The following is a 19946-nucleotide window of genomic DNA, read 5'->3' as shown; positions in this document are numbered from 1 at the left end:
TTCTCAAAAGGGAAAAGTTAACTCAAAGATTGTAAACTATTAAGTATTCCAGCGTGTTGCTGGCCTCGTTGGATAGTTGTACCTCAAAAAGTAGGTGAGAAAAGGCTTCCTCATTGTCCCAGGTTGTCGAATACTAATGACAGAAGAGCTCACTTACGTGCCAAAATTCACTTTTATACTAGTTTTTCAGTGCTTTAATATTTGTAACTTAAATTTTAAAACTCATATTTACAGATACTACTGTAACTTCAGTGAAACTGAATTGTGTGATTGAAGCTTTTTGCTTATAGTATTTATTACACTACTTAATTCAGTAAATATATAAAAGTAGCCTTCAATTTATTTTTATATTATTTTACATGTTTTTACCTGCAGTCGTGTATGTGAATTTACCTTGGTAACTGAGACGTCATGCTAAGGACCAATAAACTCACTGAACAAGCAAGACCTGGCGCAGTTGGTTGTCACTGTGACCTCAGCCCCAAGGTTGAGAAGGCCCGGCCCCTGGGACAAGGCGGGGGATTCTCTTGGGGCCTCTTGGGGAAGTGCTTTGTGGGGGTAGCTGGGGAGGAGCCCTTGGGGTGCACACTTCCATCCCCAGATCCCAGAGGGCCCACAGAGAGTAAGGTTCATGAGGATACCACCCTGCGTGGGGATGGGCACTCTCAGGACTCCCAGGACCCAGAGAGAGGCTCGAGGAAGCCAGTTGTGGACACAGGGGTTCCCCAGGACCCCAGAGAAAAGCCATCCTGTCCCCACCCTCACCCTCATGTGGCCCGGGAGAAGCCACATCCACCAGTAACCTCTCACTCGTCCCGGATGGCGGGGCTCGGGTGTGGGTTCGCGACCCTACACCCCGCCTCAGCCTGGGTGCTTTACAAAGCTTGTTGGCCATCTAACCATGACCAAAACTCCATGAGTGGCCCTCGGTCCTACTTTACAAATGGGAACCACCGAGACACGCCCAAGGAGCAGAGCCCGTGCCCTGGCTCCCAGTCCATCCGAGATGCCTCTCCGGCACTGCCCCACAGAGCGGGCCTGGGAGCCGCACGCTCCAAGGGAGAAGCCACCCAAAGGCTCACATCTCTGGTGGAACAGTCACCAGTGCCCCTTCCCACGTGTGGCAGGGTTTTGGGCTGGGGGCGGGCCTGGCTGGCATAGGGCTGCTGTCATTTCAGGGCAGGAGCTCGTTGCTGAGGTGCCATGCTTCCATGGAGACCCTGCCTTCTGTCCCCCTCTCAAGGAAGGAGCCTCCGGACAAGGGAAGTGCTCTGCTGGGAAGATGGAGAGCTGACCCAAGGGGGAGGAGGCAGCCCCCCTCAGATGGTGGGGAAGATGGTCTTGGGTTTGGAGGTCCTGTGTGCTCAATTAGGTACAAACCAAAGCAAAACTGCATGTGAGGGGCCCAAAGAATTGGGGATGAGGGGGCAGCAGTATCACCTTCCTCACAACCCCTCCCCCCAGAGTCTCATGCCACCCCCTCCTGCAGGGCCATGTGACGGAGCTCCTGTGCTTTCAATTCCCAGGAAACCATCAGGATTTGAAGATCACCCTCCACAGTTGTCAGGGAGATGGGGGAGACAGGATATATCAAAGGGCTTCTGGGTGGGATGATCTTTGAGAGCCAGACGGTCTTAGAGGCCAGGAAACCTAGGGCCAGGAAGGGGGCCTGTCCCCACCTGGAGTGCACAGTAGGGCAGTCGGTCTACCAAAAGCTGAGAGCAGGCTTGACAGAGCAGAAGCCTCAGAATTAGAGAATTCTGGCCCATAGGTGGGAAAGGGACTTGGAGTAGAGGGTTTCAGATAGGGCTGCTGAACATCACAGAGCTCTCTCAGAAGCACAGAGAAATAACCAGGTATTCATTTCTATCATACAATCTAGGAAAGTGATGCCCCAGGGAAACCTGACTATATGCCCCGCTTATAGCCTGTGATGGAAAGGGAATGGCTTGGTTGCTGTAAGAAAAGTCTAGGGTGGTACCAGCTTCAAGTTGGACCTAGGCACTCAGATGTCATCAGAGCCCTCTCTCCGCAATTGGTGGCCTTCTTCTCCCCGGGTGGTAAGCTTCCTTTACGCCACCAGCAGCCCCAGCACCCCAAAGGGAAGACCCAGCCTCCTTCTCCAGAAGCAGCACCAAAGTCTGGGGTCACATTCCCATCCCTGAACCAGTCACAACGATCAGGAATATTCTGACCAGCTTGGCCAAGGGTCACTGTGCACTTCCAAAGGCCCCCCATATCAGGCCCACTGGGGATCTCAGTCCCCCAGAATAGGGCTTGCTCCCTTAGACCACCATGGTCTAGGCCGTTTCTGAGCATTTCTGTTAAAATCAGATATATAGTTGATTTTTTAAATTTTGCTTTATGATAATCTTTTCCGTTACAAGAGATAGCAAGCACAAAGTTGTTCTGTTGGGGTGATAGTGACTTTTAACCAAGGGAAAAACATGTTTTTAATTGAAAACATCCTATGCAGTAGGACCATTTTGCCCTGCAGACTGAGAGAAAAGGCCACCATTTTTTGGCTGTCTGGTGCCTCAGCGCGCCGGTATTCTGGGACTAAGGGACACCAGTATTCTGTGGGAGCCTGTTTTGAGAATCTTTGTCCCCCCTAAATAAGAGAGATGGTGTAAACTGTAGTGTAGGGGTGGACAGCTGCTCCATATTGCTGGAGATGAGAAGAGGACTAACTGGAGAATGATTTTGAAGGAACAATTGACAAGGCAAAATGACTAATTAGACAGGAGCAAAGGGGTGACCTCCAGGTAGAAGTGGAAAAAAACCAAAGTGGAAAAAAACCTAATGTGAAACAATTCCAAAAACTTTGTTGTTTCATTATCCAAAAATTTGGAGAAAAATAAATTCATCCACAAATTATTCCTGCTCTTTCCAGGCTTTGGTTAAAAAAAAGAAGAAAGAAAGAAAGAAAAAAATCAGTGTCAATAAATTTTATGTCACACTAATAAATGACTATGAATCTGTTTTTTTAAAGTGCTAATCAAATAAAATGTGAGTAAATATCCATTTTATCCTACAATTACTCCTGCTTTTACCATACCCTTAAAGAAGTTTAATTTTTTTTCCTCACATGGGCTTCAGATTTTTAAGAAACTTTACATATTTACTCAGAAGTTTCATGCCTGGATGAATGTACAAATAATAGCAAAATAAGGACAACAGGAAGAGGAAAGATGATTTGATAACCAAACCTTCATGGAATTTTCTAGCTAAAAAAAAACTCCATTTCAATCTCTAGATTCTGACTGTGAGTTGACGGGAGGGGAGGAGGGCACAAAGAAATGTTCCCCTAAGGGGAGCAGGTCCTTGTTGGCCCTCCACAGGGCTTCTTGCCCTCCTGTCTCCCCTCAGAGGAGCCTAGATCTTTCAGCATGGATAAATAGAACTGGGAGAGGGCTCAATGCTGTGTTCGTTGGGCACCAAAAGCTCTTCCTCACACCCACCTGTGGGGCTTGGACACGTGCCCCAGGAGAGGAGGGTCAATGGAGGCCATGTTCCCTCCCCCAGGCCACCAGCATCACCAGAGGGATAATGTGGGAACAGCATCTCCCCTCCCAGGACCATGAGGGACTGTACAGCTGTAACCAGAGAAGGGCTGTGAGGGGTTGGGAAGGCTGGTCAAAGCAGCAGGAGCCCCAAAAGGCTTGTAAAACCCCAGGTGTCTCGAGGGAAGCCTGACAACTGCAAGGTGTGCAAAGCCACACTTGCCAGGAGTCCAAGGAAGGGGCAGGCAGAGGGATGGGACAGGGCAGACCAGAAGCTGAAATTAAAGGACTCAGTGCCGACTGAGGAGTTTGGGGCGAGAGGAAGGGAGTCTGGGGAAATCAGGGGTATCCGGCTGGGTCCCCATTAGGTGCAGCTGGAAAACCAGAGTGGGAGGGGAGGATGGAGGGCTTCCCTGGCTCGTAAGCCTCTGGAAACTCTATGTGGAGACGTCAGTCATGTCAGGTTTATTGAACCCTACTACCCTGGGTGCTGTGCTGGTGAAGGACACACAGACTTGCTCTTAGGGAGCTAAGGCCATGCTGCAGTTAGGGGGCATGGGGGTCTGTGAGGAAAAGACGGGAACTGCTAGAGGCCGTGTGAGCAGGGAAGGGCGCCCTGAGAGCTGAAGGATGGAATGAGCAGTTCAAGGCAGCAGACACACCTTTCTGGCACCCAGACTATCAGGGCCTCGGGTGGAGGCTGGTATTGGAGGAACAGCTGGCAGCCACTGTGGCTGGAGCAGCACTCTCCCGGGAGCAGGAGGCACAGGATGAGGTGGGGAATAGGGACCAGGTTGTATAGCACCCTCTACCCCACACCCCTACGTCCCTAGGCCACAGCAGGAGATTGCCGTATTTATTTATTCGTTTGTTTTTCAAAAAACCACGAGAAGCCACTGTTGGTGGAGAATGGATGGGGGTGGGGGCAAGTCAGAAGGCTAGAGGATGGACCAGGCTGGAGGTAAAAGTGGGCAGAACTGTGCTCCGTTCTGAAGGTAAACCCAACAAAATTTGCGCATGGATTGGGTGTGGAGGCACTGGGGCGACTCCCAGGTCCAGAGCAGCCAGGTGGATGGTGGACTTGGGAGTTCCGTTTAGCCTGGATTTCCTCAGAATTGCCTATCAGCCATCCAGGTTGGGGGGAAGGGGTAGGTAAGTTGTGACCTGTTGAAGTCAGGAACACAATGACAGGAGTCATGAAATCTGTGGCTGGTAGAGAGCCCCAGGGAGAGATCCAAAGATCCAGGCAGGCCCACGCTGAGAACTGGGTCAGAGGAGGAGGAGGAGGAGGAAAAAGGAGGGATGGATGATGCTGGGCACTGCTGGGGGCGGGGGACAGGCAGGGGAGCTGAGGCGGTTTGAGTGCAGGGGTGAGGACAAAAGACAGACGTATCACGGAGTTGAAGAGAAGTAGGGAGAGGGTGTGGAGACAGAGCAGCAGAGATCCTTCTGGAGATTGGATGGTACCTGGAGGAGGGAGTTCAAGGGAGTGGCTTTGTTTTTATTTTGTGTTTTAATTTTTTAAAGATTTTATGTTTAAGTAATCTGTCCACCCAACTTAGGACTCAAACTCAAAACCTCAAGATCAAGAGTTGCGTGCTCCACCGACTGAGACAAACAGGCACCCCTATTTTGTGTTTTTAAATGAGATACTATAGAGTTACTTCTCCAGATTCTAAAATCTATAGGCCTTATAGGCTTATGGGGGAAATGGAGTTGAAAGCCTTTGGAAAGCCATTAAGTGCCTTGTGGAACCCAGTGTTCACATCCACAGCCCAGTAAGGTCTGAGACCCCAAGGGAGAGAATCAGAGGAAATGTGTATGCCCATGTTTGGATCCCTAGCTGCCTGCCTGTGTAAGGACCCGACGGGGCACAGGCTGGGAGACCTGCGGCACCTGTGTTTGCCCTCAGCCTCTGATGCACAGAGGGCAGGTGATGGGGGGGGAGGGTTAAAGTAAACAGCTTCTCATGCTGGGGTATGGGGGGGGGGGGTGCTGGGGGGTCTGGGGCCTCTCTCCAGAGCAACCAGAGGAACAGAACCTGCAGGGGCAGAGGGCAGGAAGCAGGGAAGGGCTCAGTGGCAGTTTCTCTGAGAGTCAGGTCCATCCACCCCTGAGGGAGGCCTTGGCTGTGGGCTCCTGCTTCCTCAGTGAGCCAAGTGGTGAGGTCCCAGATCCAGGAGGAGGTTGCCCTTCCAATCCAGGGTGGCTTCCTGGAAGGTGGGTTGGAAGGTCTGGGTGTTTGGGAGCTGTTGCTGACACAGGGAGACAGATGCAGAAGCCTAAGCATTCCCAGACAGGGGCCAAAATGGGTGGCTTTTCAGGGGTCCAACCCTGGCACCCACCCACCCCATCCAGCCTTATTCTCTGGGCAGTCAGCCTATCTGTCCTTCAGCTCCTCCTCAACCTCCATTCTCCACCTGTAGGACTCTGGAAGTCGGTAAAATAGGCTGAGGGTCTAGCTAAAGAAGATCCCATGGGTGGAGTGCAGGGGTTCCCCAGGAATACCCCGTGTCTATCCTCCCAGGCCCTGCTCAGCCCCACAGAACACATGCAGCCAGCCCCCAGCCAGTCCTGAGTCTGGTAGATTTCCGCGTCTCCTCTGGTAGTAAAGAGCAGGGTGCTCAGAGCCCTCCCGACTCCGGGGCCATTCATGTGCAGAGGAATGCCCCCATGGCTTCCCTCCCAATGCACACGGTCTTGTTGGGAGGGGAAACCGGCCGCCCGGCTTACCCGGTCTGTGACAAGGGCTCCCCCAACGCACCAGGAGCCCTTGGGGGCTTCAGAGCAACCCCTCCGCAGAGGTGGCCTCACACTCTGCTTGCCCGGCCCCCTCTCTTCCATGCTTGGGGGACCGTGGCTGAGGACTCATTTCCAGCAGGAAGCTGGGCGGGGGTTGGGGCGGGGGGGGGGGGTGCGGGGGGCGTCGCTGCTAGTCCTCGGGTTGGCAGCCGGAGTGTGAAGAGATGGGGTAAACACTGTGGTGGGGAGAGTTCCAGAGTCAAAGTGGGGCGCAAGGGCTGGAGAATCGTTTGCTGAGAAGCCACCGAGGATCAAGCCAGGGATTCATCGTATGGGCTGGATTTGCCTAACCTGTGGCAGCGCACGCGGGCCTGCCCGCGCGCAACACCGCCTCCCTACACAAACGCACGCGCTCGCGCGCGCGCGCGCGCACACACACACACACACACACACACACACACTCACACACACTCGACTCTCAGAAGACCAGGCGCTGGCGGATGTACGTCCCCAGGTCGGGCTCCCTCCTGTTCGGGAAGGAAAACCGGACGGCAGGGCCACCTCGAATAATGGAAGAATAGAAGCCACGAGTCAAGACCTTGACCCAAGAGACCGCTGGGGATGCGACGAGGCCAGAAGAGGAACCGCGAGGCGCGCAGAAAGTAAATCCGACGCCGCCGAACCGGGAGCGCCGCTGGCCCTTGCGGACTAGGGCGTAGCCCAGGGAACGCTCGCCGGCCCTTCTAGTTAGTCAGGGTGCGCTTCCTGGAGGAGGAGGAGGGTTTACCGCTCGAGCGACTAGGATGAATGGAGGGGGCGGGGCAGCTGGCGGGCTGGGCCCCGACGAGGCCCCCTGCCGAGGGTGGGGCGGGGGCCGGCTGCGTGCATAAAGCCGACTGTGGAGAAGCCCTCCCACGACCCGCCACAGAGGCACAACACCTTGGATCCCTGGGCCCGTCGAGCTTCTTCCCAGAAACTTCCCAGCCCCGCCCAGCTCCTAATCCGGCAACGCCTGGGAGGGCACGCGGGCTCGAGGAAGCCCGATCTACACGTTCTGGCTGAGTTGCTCCGGGCTCCCGGGAAGAGCCTGCTGGGGACTGGCAGGAGCGCGGGTGAGGGCGCGGGGCCGGCGGACGGGACCCCGCCCAGGGCGGCACCAGGGCGGGGCGTGGAGCGGCATTAGGACCCAGACGCGGCGCGGGGGTGTGTCGCCGGCTCCCGCCGCTGGCCCGCCCGAAATGCCAAATTCGGGGTCCCGGAGATCCCGGGTGAGGAGTCCGGGCGTGCGCGCGTGTGTGCAGCCGTCCGGCGGCCTACCGCCGGGCCATGGCCGCGGCCACCCGGCGCCTGTTCCATCTACAGCCATGCGGTGGGTGCCTGAGCCGGCGGAGCCGGCGGGCGCGACAGGGGCGCGGCGGGAGGGCCGTTCGGTCTCCGCCGCGAAGGGCTGCTAGGAAGGGACGCGGAGCCGTCGGAGCACCGGGGAGAACGCGGATGCTGCCGGCTTGCACAGGCCCCGGGCCACGGTGGGCGAGGGGGTCGTGGAGGCGCCCCAGCCCTGGGGGGTCAGGTGTGAGTTCGGCCCGAGGGGGAGTGGGAGCCCGAGCCCGAGCCCGGGGGATTACGCGGGTGGTGGAGGGAGGCCCAGGGGGCCTCGTGGACACTGCGCGCTTGATTTAATGCTCTATTGCAGGCTTGAAATTCTTAGTCTTTGAACCAGTGGAGGGGTGGGGGCGTGGAAGCGGTTGGGACGGAACTGTGGAGTCCCTAGCACCCCGAGCGCCGGCCTCTTCCCAGCGGGCACGCTGCCACCTCTGGTTACGTTCTGCCAGGGACACCTTCTCGCCCCCGGCGCTGCGGAGAAGCCTGCCCATTCTGGGGGATCCCGGGGCCTCCGACTGTCCCCTGTGAGACCACAGCACTCTTTACGTCGCGGCTCTGATACCTGAGGGCCAGCCTGGGGCTTATAGGACTATTTACCTGCACTTGGGGCTCCCGGTATGGGAGTAAGGTGTGCACCACCCCCACCCTTCCAAACCCTCGTCACCCTCGTCCTCTGGCCATCCCTGCGGCCTCGGATGCTAGCTTTACTGCCCCCGCCCCTCCCTTCTGGATGCAGACCCGGCTCCCGTCCCGCGCGTCCGTCCGCATCCTGCTCCCCCCACCCCCCCCCCCCCGGCCCCCAGGGTCTCCGAGTCTGGAAGCGCTTTCCTCTCATGCACGCGGCCCCCCCGTCGCTTCCTTCCTCGCACAGAGCGGCACAAACAGCCGGGACCATCCGGGGCCCTGTGCGGTGAGCGCGCACAGAGCCCCCTTCCCCCGCGCAACCCCCCGCCCCGCGCCTTCTCCTTGGAGGACCAACGGCTCCGCCTCCCAGGAGGGCCGGGCCGTGGGGGGCACAGAGGGGAGGAGGCCGTTGCCATGTCGCCCCCCGGTGACCCCAGGCGTGTGCGGTTGGGGGCGACTGCACGTGTGATGGGTGTTGATGGCCCCTGGGTGCGAAGAAAGAGTAGGAGGCGCCGCGATGTGCCGCCAGGAAGGCCCCCGCCCAGGTGCTGGGCTTGGCCGCGAAACAGCGCAAGCGGGAGGCCAGGGAGGCCGGCTACTGCAAGGAGGGTGGAGGGACGGGCCCCCTCCCAACAGTCCCAGCGGCCTGTGCTGAGTAGCAAAAGCAGCGAATCCTGCGAGGGTACTGTTAAACTCCTAGAGGAAACATGCTGAGAACATTTCCCCTTTCCCACCTGGGCAGACCCTAGCAGATTGGCTGAAGAATAACAGGCTTGGCTTCCTCTTAAGGGGCTCCTGCCTAGTACTACCCCCTACACTTTTTGTCCCCAGGTTGGCTTGGGTTGGGTACCTGGGAAGGGGTAAGGAGTCAGCAGAGTTGGTGTGGGGAGGGGAGCAGTTGGACACGGGACACTGTCCAGGGCTCGTTCGTGTAGCTGGTAACAATTCTTGGGTTTCCCTTGCAGAGTCCTCTTCCGAAATGTCCCAGAATGGATTCGTTGAGGATGTAGTAGGTGAGTACATCTGTGTGTGTGGGGGGGGGGGGGGTGTCTAAGAGAGCTCCTTGGTCAAAAGTCACAAGAGACCTAGTTCCTCCACTGGGGCACCCATGGCATTGATCACCCATCTGTGGCCCTCTGTTGGTGCTGGATGCTTTTAGATCCTCTCCTCCGGGAGATCGTGATAAGGTGGAGGGGGCAGCTAACACTGCCTCGGACACTGACAGGCTCTCTGGTGGTCTCGTGGATCTGGGAAGGCAGGCGGTTCCCCCTCTTGGGCTGTGATGAGCGCCCTTGGTTCACTGTTGGAATGCTCTGGTCAGGCCATGTTGTATCTGCCCACATCCCTCAGTCCCCGCCCAGCCCTGTGAGGCAAGGGCTGCCATTGTCCCTCTAACGAAATGTAATCTAACCTTTCTGGGCTTCAGCTTTGCTGCTTCCTTCAGACCAGCTCTCCCGCTCTCCACGTCTCTGGGCTCTCCTGTGCCCAGACCTGGGGGGCTGGCCTGGCCATCAGAGGGTTGTTCAGTGGGACAGTGCTTGGATAGGGTGGAGTGATGATATGCTCTTACCCAGGGTCCCCAGGGCACGGTGATTGCATGTGCCAGGCTGTTGGTAGGCAGGTTAGGTGTGTGGTTCAGCTTATAGGTGGGGACATGGCCTCCTAGGAGTGTCTCAGGGACTGGGTAGTATCAGCTGGGCAGGTCCTAGGCAGAACCCAGAGTAGGGGAGAAGGGGACAGCATGATGGTGTAGTGCCCAGAAATAATGGGTGCTGATGGGGGTGCCAGAAGGGAGATGAGGGCAGGTTGGGGCTGGGGCACCAGGTAGTCTAAGCAAAACAGGTCCGGGACTGGGGAGGAAGGAGGTTTTCATGGACGTTGGGGCCAGCTCTGCTACCCCTGCCCTGACCCCTGGCCCCTCAGGCAGGGACCCTCCATAACTCCATAACAAAGGAGGGAAGGACATTTTTCGACTCTGGGCTCTGAGTACAGTGTAGACCTAGAGCTAGGGGGCCCTCCTAGGGAAGGCCTAGCACCTCCTGCCCAAAAGGGCCCAGGCTGAGCACAGGACACTGGGGGGAACGGGGCCTGGGATGTGCAGAGGAAACCGACGGGCTAGAGTGGAAGTGAGTCAGGGTGAGTCACTGCCTGGCAGGTGTAGGCGTGCTGCTGACCCTTCCCCGTCCCAGCACAGGTGTTTGTCAGGCATTGGTGGGGTCTGGGCTACAAGAGCCCCTTTTCTGGAGCACTCGCACATGTTGAACCACAGGGGAACAGGGCAGTCAGGAAGGGGTGCTGGCAGGGACCTAGGAGGACTTGCCAAAAGAGGAGGCTTCCTCTGAGCCTTGAAGAAGGCCCTCGGGGGAGGGGAGCCCTCTGCTCGTAGGACAGGCGCCGGCATGCCTGGGGCGTTGGCCAACTGGCCTCAGGAGTGAGATCAGAAGTGGGGGGTAGGACCGGGCCTGAGGGACCAGGGGTCAGGGCAGGGGTAGCAGAGCTGGCCCCAACTGTCATCCCAGAGGTCTTGAGGAGCAAGAGTGGAACACTCGCGTGTCACCAGGAAGCGGGTGTGGGCTGTGAGCAGTTGTAGGCACTAAGACCAGGCTCTGCACTGGGAGTCCCAAGGTGCCACGACACCCCTGTTGCCCTCCATTGGGTCTCTCCTGGGGGGGGGGGGTCCCCTTCTCTGTCAGTCCCTGACTGTATCTCTGGCTCCCCTGCTTCCTGGGCCTTGTCTGGTGTCTGGACCGGGTCTCTCAGCCTTGATGCTTCGACCCACATGCCCCCCCCCCCCGAAAGAAGCGCCCTAAAACCCTGTGCCAGTAAGGTGGAGAGGGGGCTGGCTGCCGCAGCAGTTCCGGCTTCCCTTGGGTCCCCCCTAGAGAGCCAGACAGGTCGAGGTCCTGTAATCTGGGGGTTCTGGGAGGGCAGGGGCCAGGCTTGCCTGCATCATTGCACCAGGTGCCTGGCCCAGAGTTTGCGAAATGACCATACTTTTCTCTAGCTGAAGGATGCACGTGGGTCAGAGCAGTGCAGGGCCCTGGTTCCCCGCAGCTGAAGAATGTTGGAGAAAGCAGTTGGGTCGGGCCGCCAGCTGGCTGCCATACTTTGATTGGGGCTGGGCGGGGACTAGATAGTCTGCCTCCCGGGCCTACAGGAGGCCTCCCTCAGCGTTCACGGAGAGTGCACCAAGTGGGACAGCCTAGGGGCCCCTGCTCCTCGGGCCCGGAGTCCCTCCCTCTGGTGTGTGTAGCACTGACGTCCGGGTCCTCTCTGGGGGGGTCTCTCTCGGTGGTGGTTGGGCCTCTAGGCTACCTCAAGTGTGACATGGACGATGCCTCGGAAACCCGTGAGGAGAACCTGGGGGATGAGGCCTTCGACACGGTCACCTCCTCCATTGTGTCTGGCGAGAGCATCCGTTTTTTTGTCAACGTCAACCTGGAGGTGCAGCCCGCCCAGGCTGGTATGGGGGTCGTAGCAGGGCCAGGCTGGGGGAGGGCAGGGCACTGGGGACCGGGCAGACACGGCCGCGCTCCGCCAAGAGTCCCGAGGAAGCGGGGCGGCCCCCTGAGCCCTCCCGCTTTCCTCTAGCCGAGAGTGAGTCGCCGGGCGGCTGCGGGCTCCTACACACCTCCCGCAAGGTGAGTGGCCCGTCTGCAGGACAGGGGACACTTGGTCCTGGGCCACTGATCGAAGGGGGGGGTGGGGCGGGGGGAGGTGGCTGCTCCCCGTCACACTCAACAGGGGTCTCACACCGGCCCTTGGCCTGGCTGCGGGGGCCCGCCATGCCGGGCTGTCCCTCTTGGAAGGGATGTTGGTCTCGGTGGGCAGGGGCAGCCAGGGGACCAGCACAGAGGAGAGGGCCCAGGGGGCGACGGCGGATCGCACTCACGGGCCTCCGTGGTTCTGTGCGTGGGGGTCCCCACAGTACCTGAAGTTAAAGAACTTTGAGGAAGAGGTACGTGCACACCGGGACCTCGACGGCTTCCTGGCACGGGCCAGCATCATCCTGAACGAGACGGCTACCTCGCTGGATGATGTGCTGCGGGCCATGCTGTCCCGCTTAGCCCACGACCCCCACAACACCGAGCCCGACTGCAATTTGCGCCTGTTCATGGCCATGCTCTTCACGGATGCCGGGGCTCCCATGGAGGGTAAAGGTGAGGCCCAGCTGCCCGACTGGGCAGGGGCGGTCAGGGAGGCGGGCTGGCAGACCCTCTTACCCCTTTCACTCCGGCCTCAGCCCACCTGCTGTCAGACACCATCCAAGGGGTCACTGCCACGGCCACAGGGGTGCAATACCAGCAGTCCTGGATCTGCATCATGTGAGTTGCCAGGACACCACAGCCGGCCTCCCTGCGGCTCAGCCTGACCCCCCCGGGTCTGAGGGCAGAGGGTGTGGGCACTCTGTCCCGTTTGGTCTCTTTCTCTCCCTAAGAGAGGTCACTGGGGGGGTCAGAGTTAGGGGTTCCGGGAGCCCGGCTCCCAAGGTGACAACCAACTGTGTGCTGCGTGCCCTCCCCACCCCGGCAGCTGTACCTCCAAGGCCCTGCAGAAGCGGCACGTGTGCATCAGCCGGCTGGTTCGCCCACAGAACTGGGGGGAGAACTCGTGTGAGGTGCGATTCGTCATCCTGGTGCTGGCCCCGCCCAAGATGGTGAGTAGGGGGTCTCGCGGTGGCTCCTGGGAAGGCTCCTGGGAAGGTCTTGCGGAGGCTCCAGGTTACCTGGCCCTCTTCTTGGAGGCATCTCTTCCATGTGCCGGAGAACCCCACAGTCCGGGGCTCATGCTCACACTGTCCGTCACATCCGCCCTACTGAGTTTCTCTGAAGCGTCCTTGCTGGGTCCTCGTCAAGCCCTAATTTCCCCCAGACGTTGCCCGGGAAGTTGTATTTCCTTCTTGACTGAAAAGAGATACTTGTTAAAATTCATATCCCTCAAATACGGGAGCTTGTCATTGGCCTCCCCCCACCCCAGTCCTTCTTTGAGTTGGTCGCTTTTGTGATTTGCTGGCCAAGGATCCCTGCTTCTGCCTGGGCCATACACACCCCCTGGTCAGGGGCACCTTGCTTTTGTGGGAGCTGAGGCTGATATAGTTTGAGGAGTCTTTTTTCAAGGAAAATGATTTTTTTTTTAATTTTATTTATTTATTTTGAGAGAGAGAGAGAGAGAAAGAGAGAGCGCACAGGGGAGGGGTGGAGAGAGAGAATCCCAAGCAGGCTCCACGCTGTCGGCATGGAGCCCAACGTGGGGCTCGATTTCAGTAATCTCAACATCATGACCCGAGCTGAAATCAAGAGTCAGACGCTTAACTGAGCCACCCAGGAGTCCCTCAAGGAAAAAGATTTCCAAATCATAAATAGAAAATGGCTAAGGCTGCTGCCCAGGACTGAGAAGGGCCTTCATGCTTCAACTTCCACTAGCTTCTTGATGATTCTGCCCTTGCCTCTGGTACAGACTCAAGCTTGGCATGGCCCTCCTCTGTAGGCTTTCTGTAGGAAAAGTGGGTGCCCCCCAGCAATTTCACAGACGTGCTGTGAGCCTCCCCGAATGCTACTCTGCTGGTGAGAGGGAAAGAGAATTTAGGGAAGTGGGCAGCTCATGGGTCAGAGAGGGCCACAGCTGGCCAGGTGGCCAGAGCAGTGGAAGAGACAGTATCCCCAGGGCTGAGCGGCTAGACTGGTGCCTCGTGACAGGCCAACCAGCCCGACGCCTGGCTCCTCCTCGGGAGAACGAGACTGTTCTAAAGCTAACGGGAGCAGAGTGTGGGCTGGTCGGCCCTGGGACTACTGCTTTGGGGCAGCCTGAAGGGGCAGATACTGCTCTCAGGGGACAGGTTGCCATGGTAGAGGCTGGACCCTAAGTTCATGGACAAAGTTGACTTTAGTCAGGAAAGGGGAAGGCTTGACAGGCCTGGAGCCCCCTCTGAAAATCAAATAAACCAGAGGCACCTGGGTGGCTCAGTTGGTTAAGTGTCCAACTCTTGATGTCAGCTCAGGTGTCGATTTCAAGGTTGGGAGTTCAAGCCACACATTGGGCTCTGCGCTGGGCATCGAGCCTACATACATACGTACGTACATAGATACCTGCAGACTGTACGAATACCACTAGTGAAACGGAGCTGGGTGAACGTTCTTCTCCATCGCTGTGATTTCATCATCCATGATTATACAGATTTATGTTCCTTGGGACAATACCACTACCTCAGTTTATAAGAACTCATGAGGGTTTTTTATTTATTTATTTATTTATTTTTATTTTTTTAATTTTTTTTTTCAACGTTTATTTATTTTTGGGACAGAGAGAGACAGAGCATGAACGGGCGAGGGGCAGAGAGAGAGGGAGACACAGAATTGGAAACAGGCTCCAGGCTCTGAGCCATCAGCCCAGAGCCCGACGCGGGGCTCGAACTCATAGACCGTGAGATCGTGACCTGGCTGAAGTCGGACGCTTAACCGACTGCGCCACCCAGGCGCCCCGAGGTTTTTGTTTTTAATTATTTTAATGTTTATTTATTTTTGAGACAGAGCATGAGCAGGGGAGAGGTAGAGAGAGAGAGGGAGACACAGAGTCCGAAGCAGGCTCCAGGCTCTGAGCTGTCAGCACAGAGCCCGACGCGGGGCTCGAACTCACAAGCCGTGAGATCATGCCCTGAGCCAAAGTCGGACGCTTAACCGACCGAGCCGCCCAGGCGCCCCATAACTCGTGATTTTTTTTTTAATGTTTTTATTTATTTTTGAAGGAGAGAGAGAGACAGAGCATGAGTGGGGGAAAGGTAGAGAGAGAGGGGGAGACACAGAATCTGAAGCAAGCTCCAGGCTTTGAGCTGTCAGCACAGAAACCGATGCGGGACTTGAACTCACAAACCGCGAGATCATGACCTGAGCCGAAGTCGGACGCTTAACCGACTGAGCCACCCAGGCGCCCCGTATAGGAATTTTTTTTTTAATGTTTTATTTATTTTTGAGACAGAGAGAGATGAGCGTGAGCAGGGGAGAGGCAGAGAGAGAGAGAGACAGAATCTGAAGCAGGCTCCAGGCTTTGAGCTGTCAGCACAGAAACCGACGCGGGGCTCGAACTCACAAACCGCGAGATCATGACCTGAGCCGAAGTCGGACGCTTAACCGACCGAGCCGCCCAGGCGCCCCACTCATGAGTTTTTTAAGGAAGTTCTGAGACTGCCTGTGGTTCTAGTGATCTGCTGACCTGGTGGGAATCATGGTAGAGTCCACTAACACTTGACCTTTGGGGGACAAAACTTGCTGCCAGCTCACAGTGGGGGGCACTTGCCACATGCTTCGGACTGTCAGTGATGGGCAGGGCAGGGTGCCCCCCACTCTTGAGCTGCAGATGTGATTCTCCTGTCCTCTGCCCCCAGAAAAGCACCAAGACTGCAGCTGAGGTGGGGCGCACATTCGCCACCATGTTCTTGGACATCACCTTCCGCCAGAAGCTCCTGAACACCCGCACGGAGGAAGAATTCAAGGAGGCTCTGGTGCATCAGAGACAGCTGCTCACCATGGAGAGGCAGCGTTCATCCATCGGGACAAAGGGTTACATGAACTCCATCAGCATACACAAATCCCCACAGGTACAGGGGAGAGGAGGGTGTGGGCGAGTGGCCTGTGGCATGGGCCATGGGCCTCAGGGCTGACGGACATCTGTCCTCTTGCCCAGCCTCCGAAGCACAAGGACTTTCTCCCTATGGGGAAGGGCATCCGGGAGGACATTGCCCGCAGATTCCCTGTGTATCCACTGGACTTCACTGACGGTAGGTGGCCCTGTCGTCCCCGCGAGAGCTCAGCCTACGGCTTAGGTCCCAGGACGACACATGTGCCTGTCTTGCATCCCCAACACACTTTCTGTCCTGTCCCATTCCCAGGCATTATCGGCAAGAATAAGGCTGTGGGCAAATACATCACCACCACCCTGTTCCTCTACTTTGCCTGCCTCCTGCCTACCATCGCTTTTGGGTCCCTCAACGATGAGAACACCAACGGGGCCATCGGTGAGGGGCTAGAGGCCAGTGAGGGTGTGGCGGGGGGCCGAGCACTACGGCACCTGCCTGACCTCCCCTTCCCCCACTTCTCAGATGTGCAGAAAACCATAGCAGGGCAGAGCATTGGAGGCCTCTTGTACGCACTCTTCTCTGGGCAGCCGCTGGTGGTACTGCTGACCACTGCGCCCCTGGCCCTCTACATCCAAGGTGCAGTGGCCCTTCCGGTGGGAAGGTGGTTCCCACGGTCCCTGGCCCCAGCCTGGCCCTGACCTCCCACCCCTGCCCTGCTGCCTGCAGTAATTTCTGGCATCTGTGACGACTACGATCTGGACTTCAACACCTTCTACGCGTGGACGGGCCTGTGGAACAGTTTCTTTCTCGCGCTTTATTCCCTCTTCAACCTCAGCCTGCTCATGAGTCTCTTCAAGAGGTGACAGAGCCTTCCCCGAGCTGCTGGGACCCTCAAGCAGGAGGGCGACGAAGGCCGGGGAGCTTGGTCAGCCTCCATGCTGGCCTCTGAGGTCCTGTAGCTCTGCAGTGGATGGGGTGCCCCCACCATATCACTGCCCCAGGAGAGAAGCATGCGACCCTGGTCTCCATGGCAGGAGGATGGGGGGCTGTGCAGAGGCTCAGGGAAGCCTACCCTGTGGCCCCCTGACGACTCACCCCCATTTGCTGAGGCATTATCACCCCCTGGCAGGTCAACAGAAGAGATCATTGCCCTGTTCATTTCCATCACGTTCATGCTGGATGCTGTCAAGGGCATGGTTAAAAGTGAGTGTCTGCTGGTGGCTACCTGCTGCAGGGGGAGCTCAGTTGAGCAGGGGGACTGTGGGCTGTGACCAGGGCAGCCAAGCAGCCTGCAAGCTGAGGCTACTGCCACAGTCCAGGGTGCTCTGGGGACCTGTGACTACCAGAGAGCAGCAGCCCCATGTAATGGAGGGTGACCGGGCTGCCTCAGGCAGGATCAGAGGCGCCGGGCCATGCGTGAGCCACTGTCAGAGATGGGGGTGGGGGGTGGACAGGCAGGTCAAGGGGGTCCTGGCTGACAGAGAAAGGCAGTCCCCTCCCTTCCCCCCTGCCCCCAGAAGCCTTTTCTCCCCTCAGGGCCCCCTCCACCCTACATCCAGGAGGAAGCTGGGCCTCAGTCTCCCAGAGCCCTGATGGCTGAGGCCTGCTGGCCTGTATAGTCTTCCAGAAGTACTACTATGACAACTTTGGGAACCACCACGAAGACAACACTTCTATGGTGAGCCTGCTGGGCCTCGGCACCAGCCTCAACACCAGCCTCAACACCAGCCTCCACACCGCCCTCAACACCAGCCTCCTGGCGAGCCCCCTGGAGTTGACCTCCGTAAGCGGCCCTGGTACTGAGCACCCGGGCCGGGAGACTGCTGTACTGAGCCTCCTGATCATGCTGGGCACGCTGTGGCTGAGCTACACCCTCTACCAGTTCAAGAAGAGGTGAGGGGGGCCTCGGGGTGAGGGGAAGGAGGCACCGGCCCCCAGGCCGCGCTCATACACCCGCCTGCATCCCCAGCCCCTACCTGCACCCCTACATGAGGGAGATCCTGTCAGACTGTGCCTTGCCCATCTCGGTGCTCACCTTCTCCCTCATCTGCTCCTACGGCTTCCGGGAAATTAAAAGTGAGTTGGGCTCAGGCAGGGGCCGAGGTGGGGTGGGCTTGCTCCTCGGGGCTGCAGGCTTGAGCAGGGGCCTGTACCCTGCTGCAGTGAGCCAGTTCCGCTACAACCCCAGCAAGAGCCTGTTTGAGGTAGCCGAGATGCACTCCCTGTCCCTGGGCGCCGTCACCAGTGCCATGGGCCTGGGCTTCCTGCTCTCCTTGCTCTTCTTCATTGAGCAGAACCTGGTGGCTGCCTTGGCTAATGCCCCAGAGAACAGGTTTGCGGGGCTGGGTGGGGAGGGGCGAGTGCGTGCCCGGCCCTCCGAGGGGCCACGGGTGTCCCGCCACACGTGCCCCTGTCCGCTGCAGGCTGGTGAAGGGCACCGCCTACCACTGGGACCTCCTGCTCATCGCCATCATCAACAGTGGGCTGTCTCTGTTTGGGCTGCCCTGGATCCATGCCGCCTACCCCCACTCCCCACTGCACGTGCGGGCATTGGCCATGGTGGAGGAGCGTGTGGAGAACGGGCACATTTACGAGACGTGAGTGTGAGAGTGGTCCCTGGAGGCCGGAGGCAAGTCATGTGGACCCTGAGGTGGGGGTAACCCTGGGCCACCTGTGACCTAGGAAGGGATACGGCTCAGGAGACCCCAGAAGTGAAAGAGCCCAGGGCCCCACGTGTGACCTGAGGCGGGGGTGGGGGGGCGCGTGCCCCGCACACCAGGGCCGGAGGTGATCTGGCACTCTGGGACCGCACAGGATCGTGAATGTGAAGGAGACACGGCTGACTACGCTGGGTGCCAGCATCCTGGTGGGCTTCTCCCTCCTGCTGCTGCCCTTCCCCCTGCAGTGGATCCCCAAGCCGGTGCTCTACGGCCTCTTCCTCTACATCGCGCTCACCTCCATTGACGGCAACCAGCTCTTTGAGCGCGTGGCCCTGCTGCTCAAGGACCAGGTGAGTGTCCGGCCTGGAGAATGAGGGGTGGGGGAGGGAGGTCCAGTTCCAGACCGGCCCACACCTGGCCCCTGCCGCCCCGCAGACCTCGTACCCGCCCACCCACTACATCCGGAGGGTGCCCCAGCGGAAGATCCACTACTTCACGGGCCTGCAGGTCATGCAGCTGCTGCTGCTCTGTGCCTTTGGCATGAGCAACCTGCCCTACATGAAGATGATCTTCCCCCTCATCATGATCGTCATGATCCCCATCCGGTACGGGACGGCGGGCAGAGGCAGCAGAGACCCCACTGGGTGGGAGACAATGGGTTAGGGTGGGCGGTGGGCCAGAGGGGCCCAGCCTGGCCCCGTGGGGGGTTGCGGGGAGTGGCCTCCGCCTTCTCCTCTCTGACCCAGTGCTCATCTTGCGGTCTGTTCGCTGTCCCCGCAGCTACAACCTGCTGCCCCGAATCATTGAAGCCAAGTACCTGGACGTCATGGATGCTGAACACTGAGGCCCTGGCCGTGTCCCATTCACCTGTCCCTTTGGCTCTTCCCAGGCTGACTGTAGCCATGTGGGGAGAGGTACGGGTGTCTTTTGGGGTGTTCCTGTGTGCTGCACTCCCTCCCAGCTGTCCCAACAGGCCTAGGACATATGGGCATCAAGGTGGGGGGGGTGTTCCGTGGCGTGTGCCCATCCCTGTCCCCATTAGCCTTTCGCTTGGGTCAGTAACACTGCTCAGGACAACTTCTGCCCAGAGTGGAACTAAAGCCGGATTTTCTTTTGATAAAAGAGTCAGATGTCTGAAAGAGAAACCATTTCCTTGATTGTATAAGGAATTTGCTGTGTGTACATTAGAGAATAAAGCTCCCGTTTCTACGCTTCCATCTCTGTTGTCCCACCCTGCCCCGGCCTCAGAAGGCCACCTGAGAATAAAAGAATGTGAAGGGGAGGTGGAATGAAAAGGACCAGTGTTTGTGAAGCGCCGTCTGTGGACTGTCCCCTCCGACCCCGCACAGTGGATGCTGGTCCAACAGGGAAATGCGGAAAGATCCAGGCCTCGGTGCTGCTGTGTTGCCAGGAAACTGCAGGGGAAGTATTCTGGGAACAGCATGTGCGAGGGCCCTGAGGAGG

General features: G+C 58.1%; 1 protein-coding gene across 10 annotated transcripts; it reads left to right on the top strand.

Annotated features, from left to right (window-relative positions):
- Nucleotides 1-6783: 6783 nt before the first annotated feature.
- On the top strand, nucleotides 6784-19699 carry SLC4A11 (solute carrier family 4 member 11). Of its 10 annotated transcripts, XM_047852810.1 has the most exons (21): nucleotides 7495-7614; nucleotides 9218-9258; nucleotides 11279-11282; nucleotides 11563-11715; nucleotides 11844-11893; nucleotides 12181-12412; nucleotides 12496-12577; nucleotides 12786-12909; nucleotides 15631-15843; nucleotides 15930-16023; nucleotides 16135-16260; nucleotides 16345-16458; nucleotides 16549-16681; nucleotides 16952-17025; nucleotides 17442-17715; nucleotides 17792-17898; nucleotides 17986-18154; nucleotides 18246-18419; nucleotides 18637-18832; nucleotides 18918-19087; nucleotides 19263-19699. In XM_047852810.1, the coding sequence occupies exons 1-21, from the start codon at nucleotides 7572-7574 to the stop codon at nucleotides 19324-19326; spliced, it is 2637 nt and encodes an 878-aa protein (XP_047708766.1). In that variant the 5' UTR covers nucleotides 7495-7571; the 3' UTR covers nucleotides 19327-19699. The 10 variants fall into 10 exon arrangements, with proteins under 10 accessions (XP_047708761.1, XP_047708765.1, XP_047708766.1 ...); XM_047852801.1 differs by lacking the exons at nucleotides 7495-7614; nucleotides 11279-11282 and adding an exon at nucleotides 8607-8934 and having other exon boundaries at nucleotides 9218-9265; XM_047852805.1 differs by lacking the exons at nucleotides 7495-7614; nucleotides 11279-11282 and adding an exon at nucleotides 6784-6907 and having other exon boundaries at nucleotides 9218-9265; nucleotides 17792-18154.
- The last annotated feature ends 247 nt before the right edge of the window (nucleotides 19700-19946 follow it).

Source organism: Prionailurus viverrinus, chromosome A3 (genome assembly GCF_022837055.1).
Source record: "Prionailurus viverrinus isolate Anna chromosome A3, UM_Priviv_1.0, whole genome shotgun sequence".
Lineage (NCBI taxonomy): Eukaryota > Metazoa > Chordata > Mammalia > Carnivora > Felidae > Prionailurus > Prionailurus viverrinus.
Note: the sequence above shows the minus strand (reverse complement) of the source record. Positions and strands in the feature narration are given on the sequence as shown.

Excerpts from the sequence above, each read along its gene's own strand:
- SLC4A11 (XM_047852800.1), top strand. The coding sequence starts at position 8,667 with ATGTCGCCCCCCGGTGACCCCAGGCGTGTGCGGTTGGGGGCGACTGCA. Across the intron at positions 11,894-12,180 it reads TCCTACACACCTCCCGCAAG|TACCTGAAGTTAAAGAACTT; the intron begins GTGAGTGGCCCG and ends GGGTCCCCACAG. Across the intron at positions 16,682-16,951 it reads CTCATGAGTCTCTTCAAGAG|GTCAACAGAAGAGATCATTG; the intron begins GTGACAGAGCCT and ends ACCCCCTGGCAG.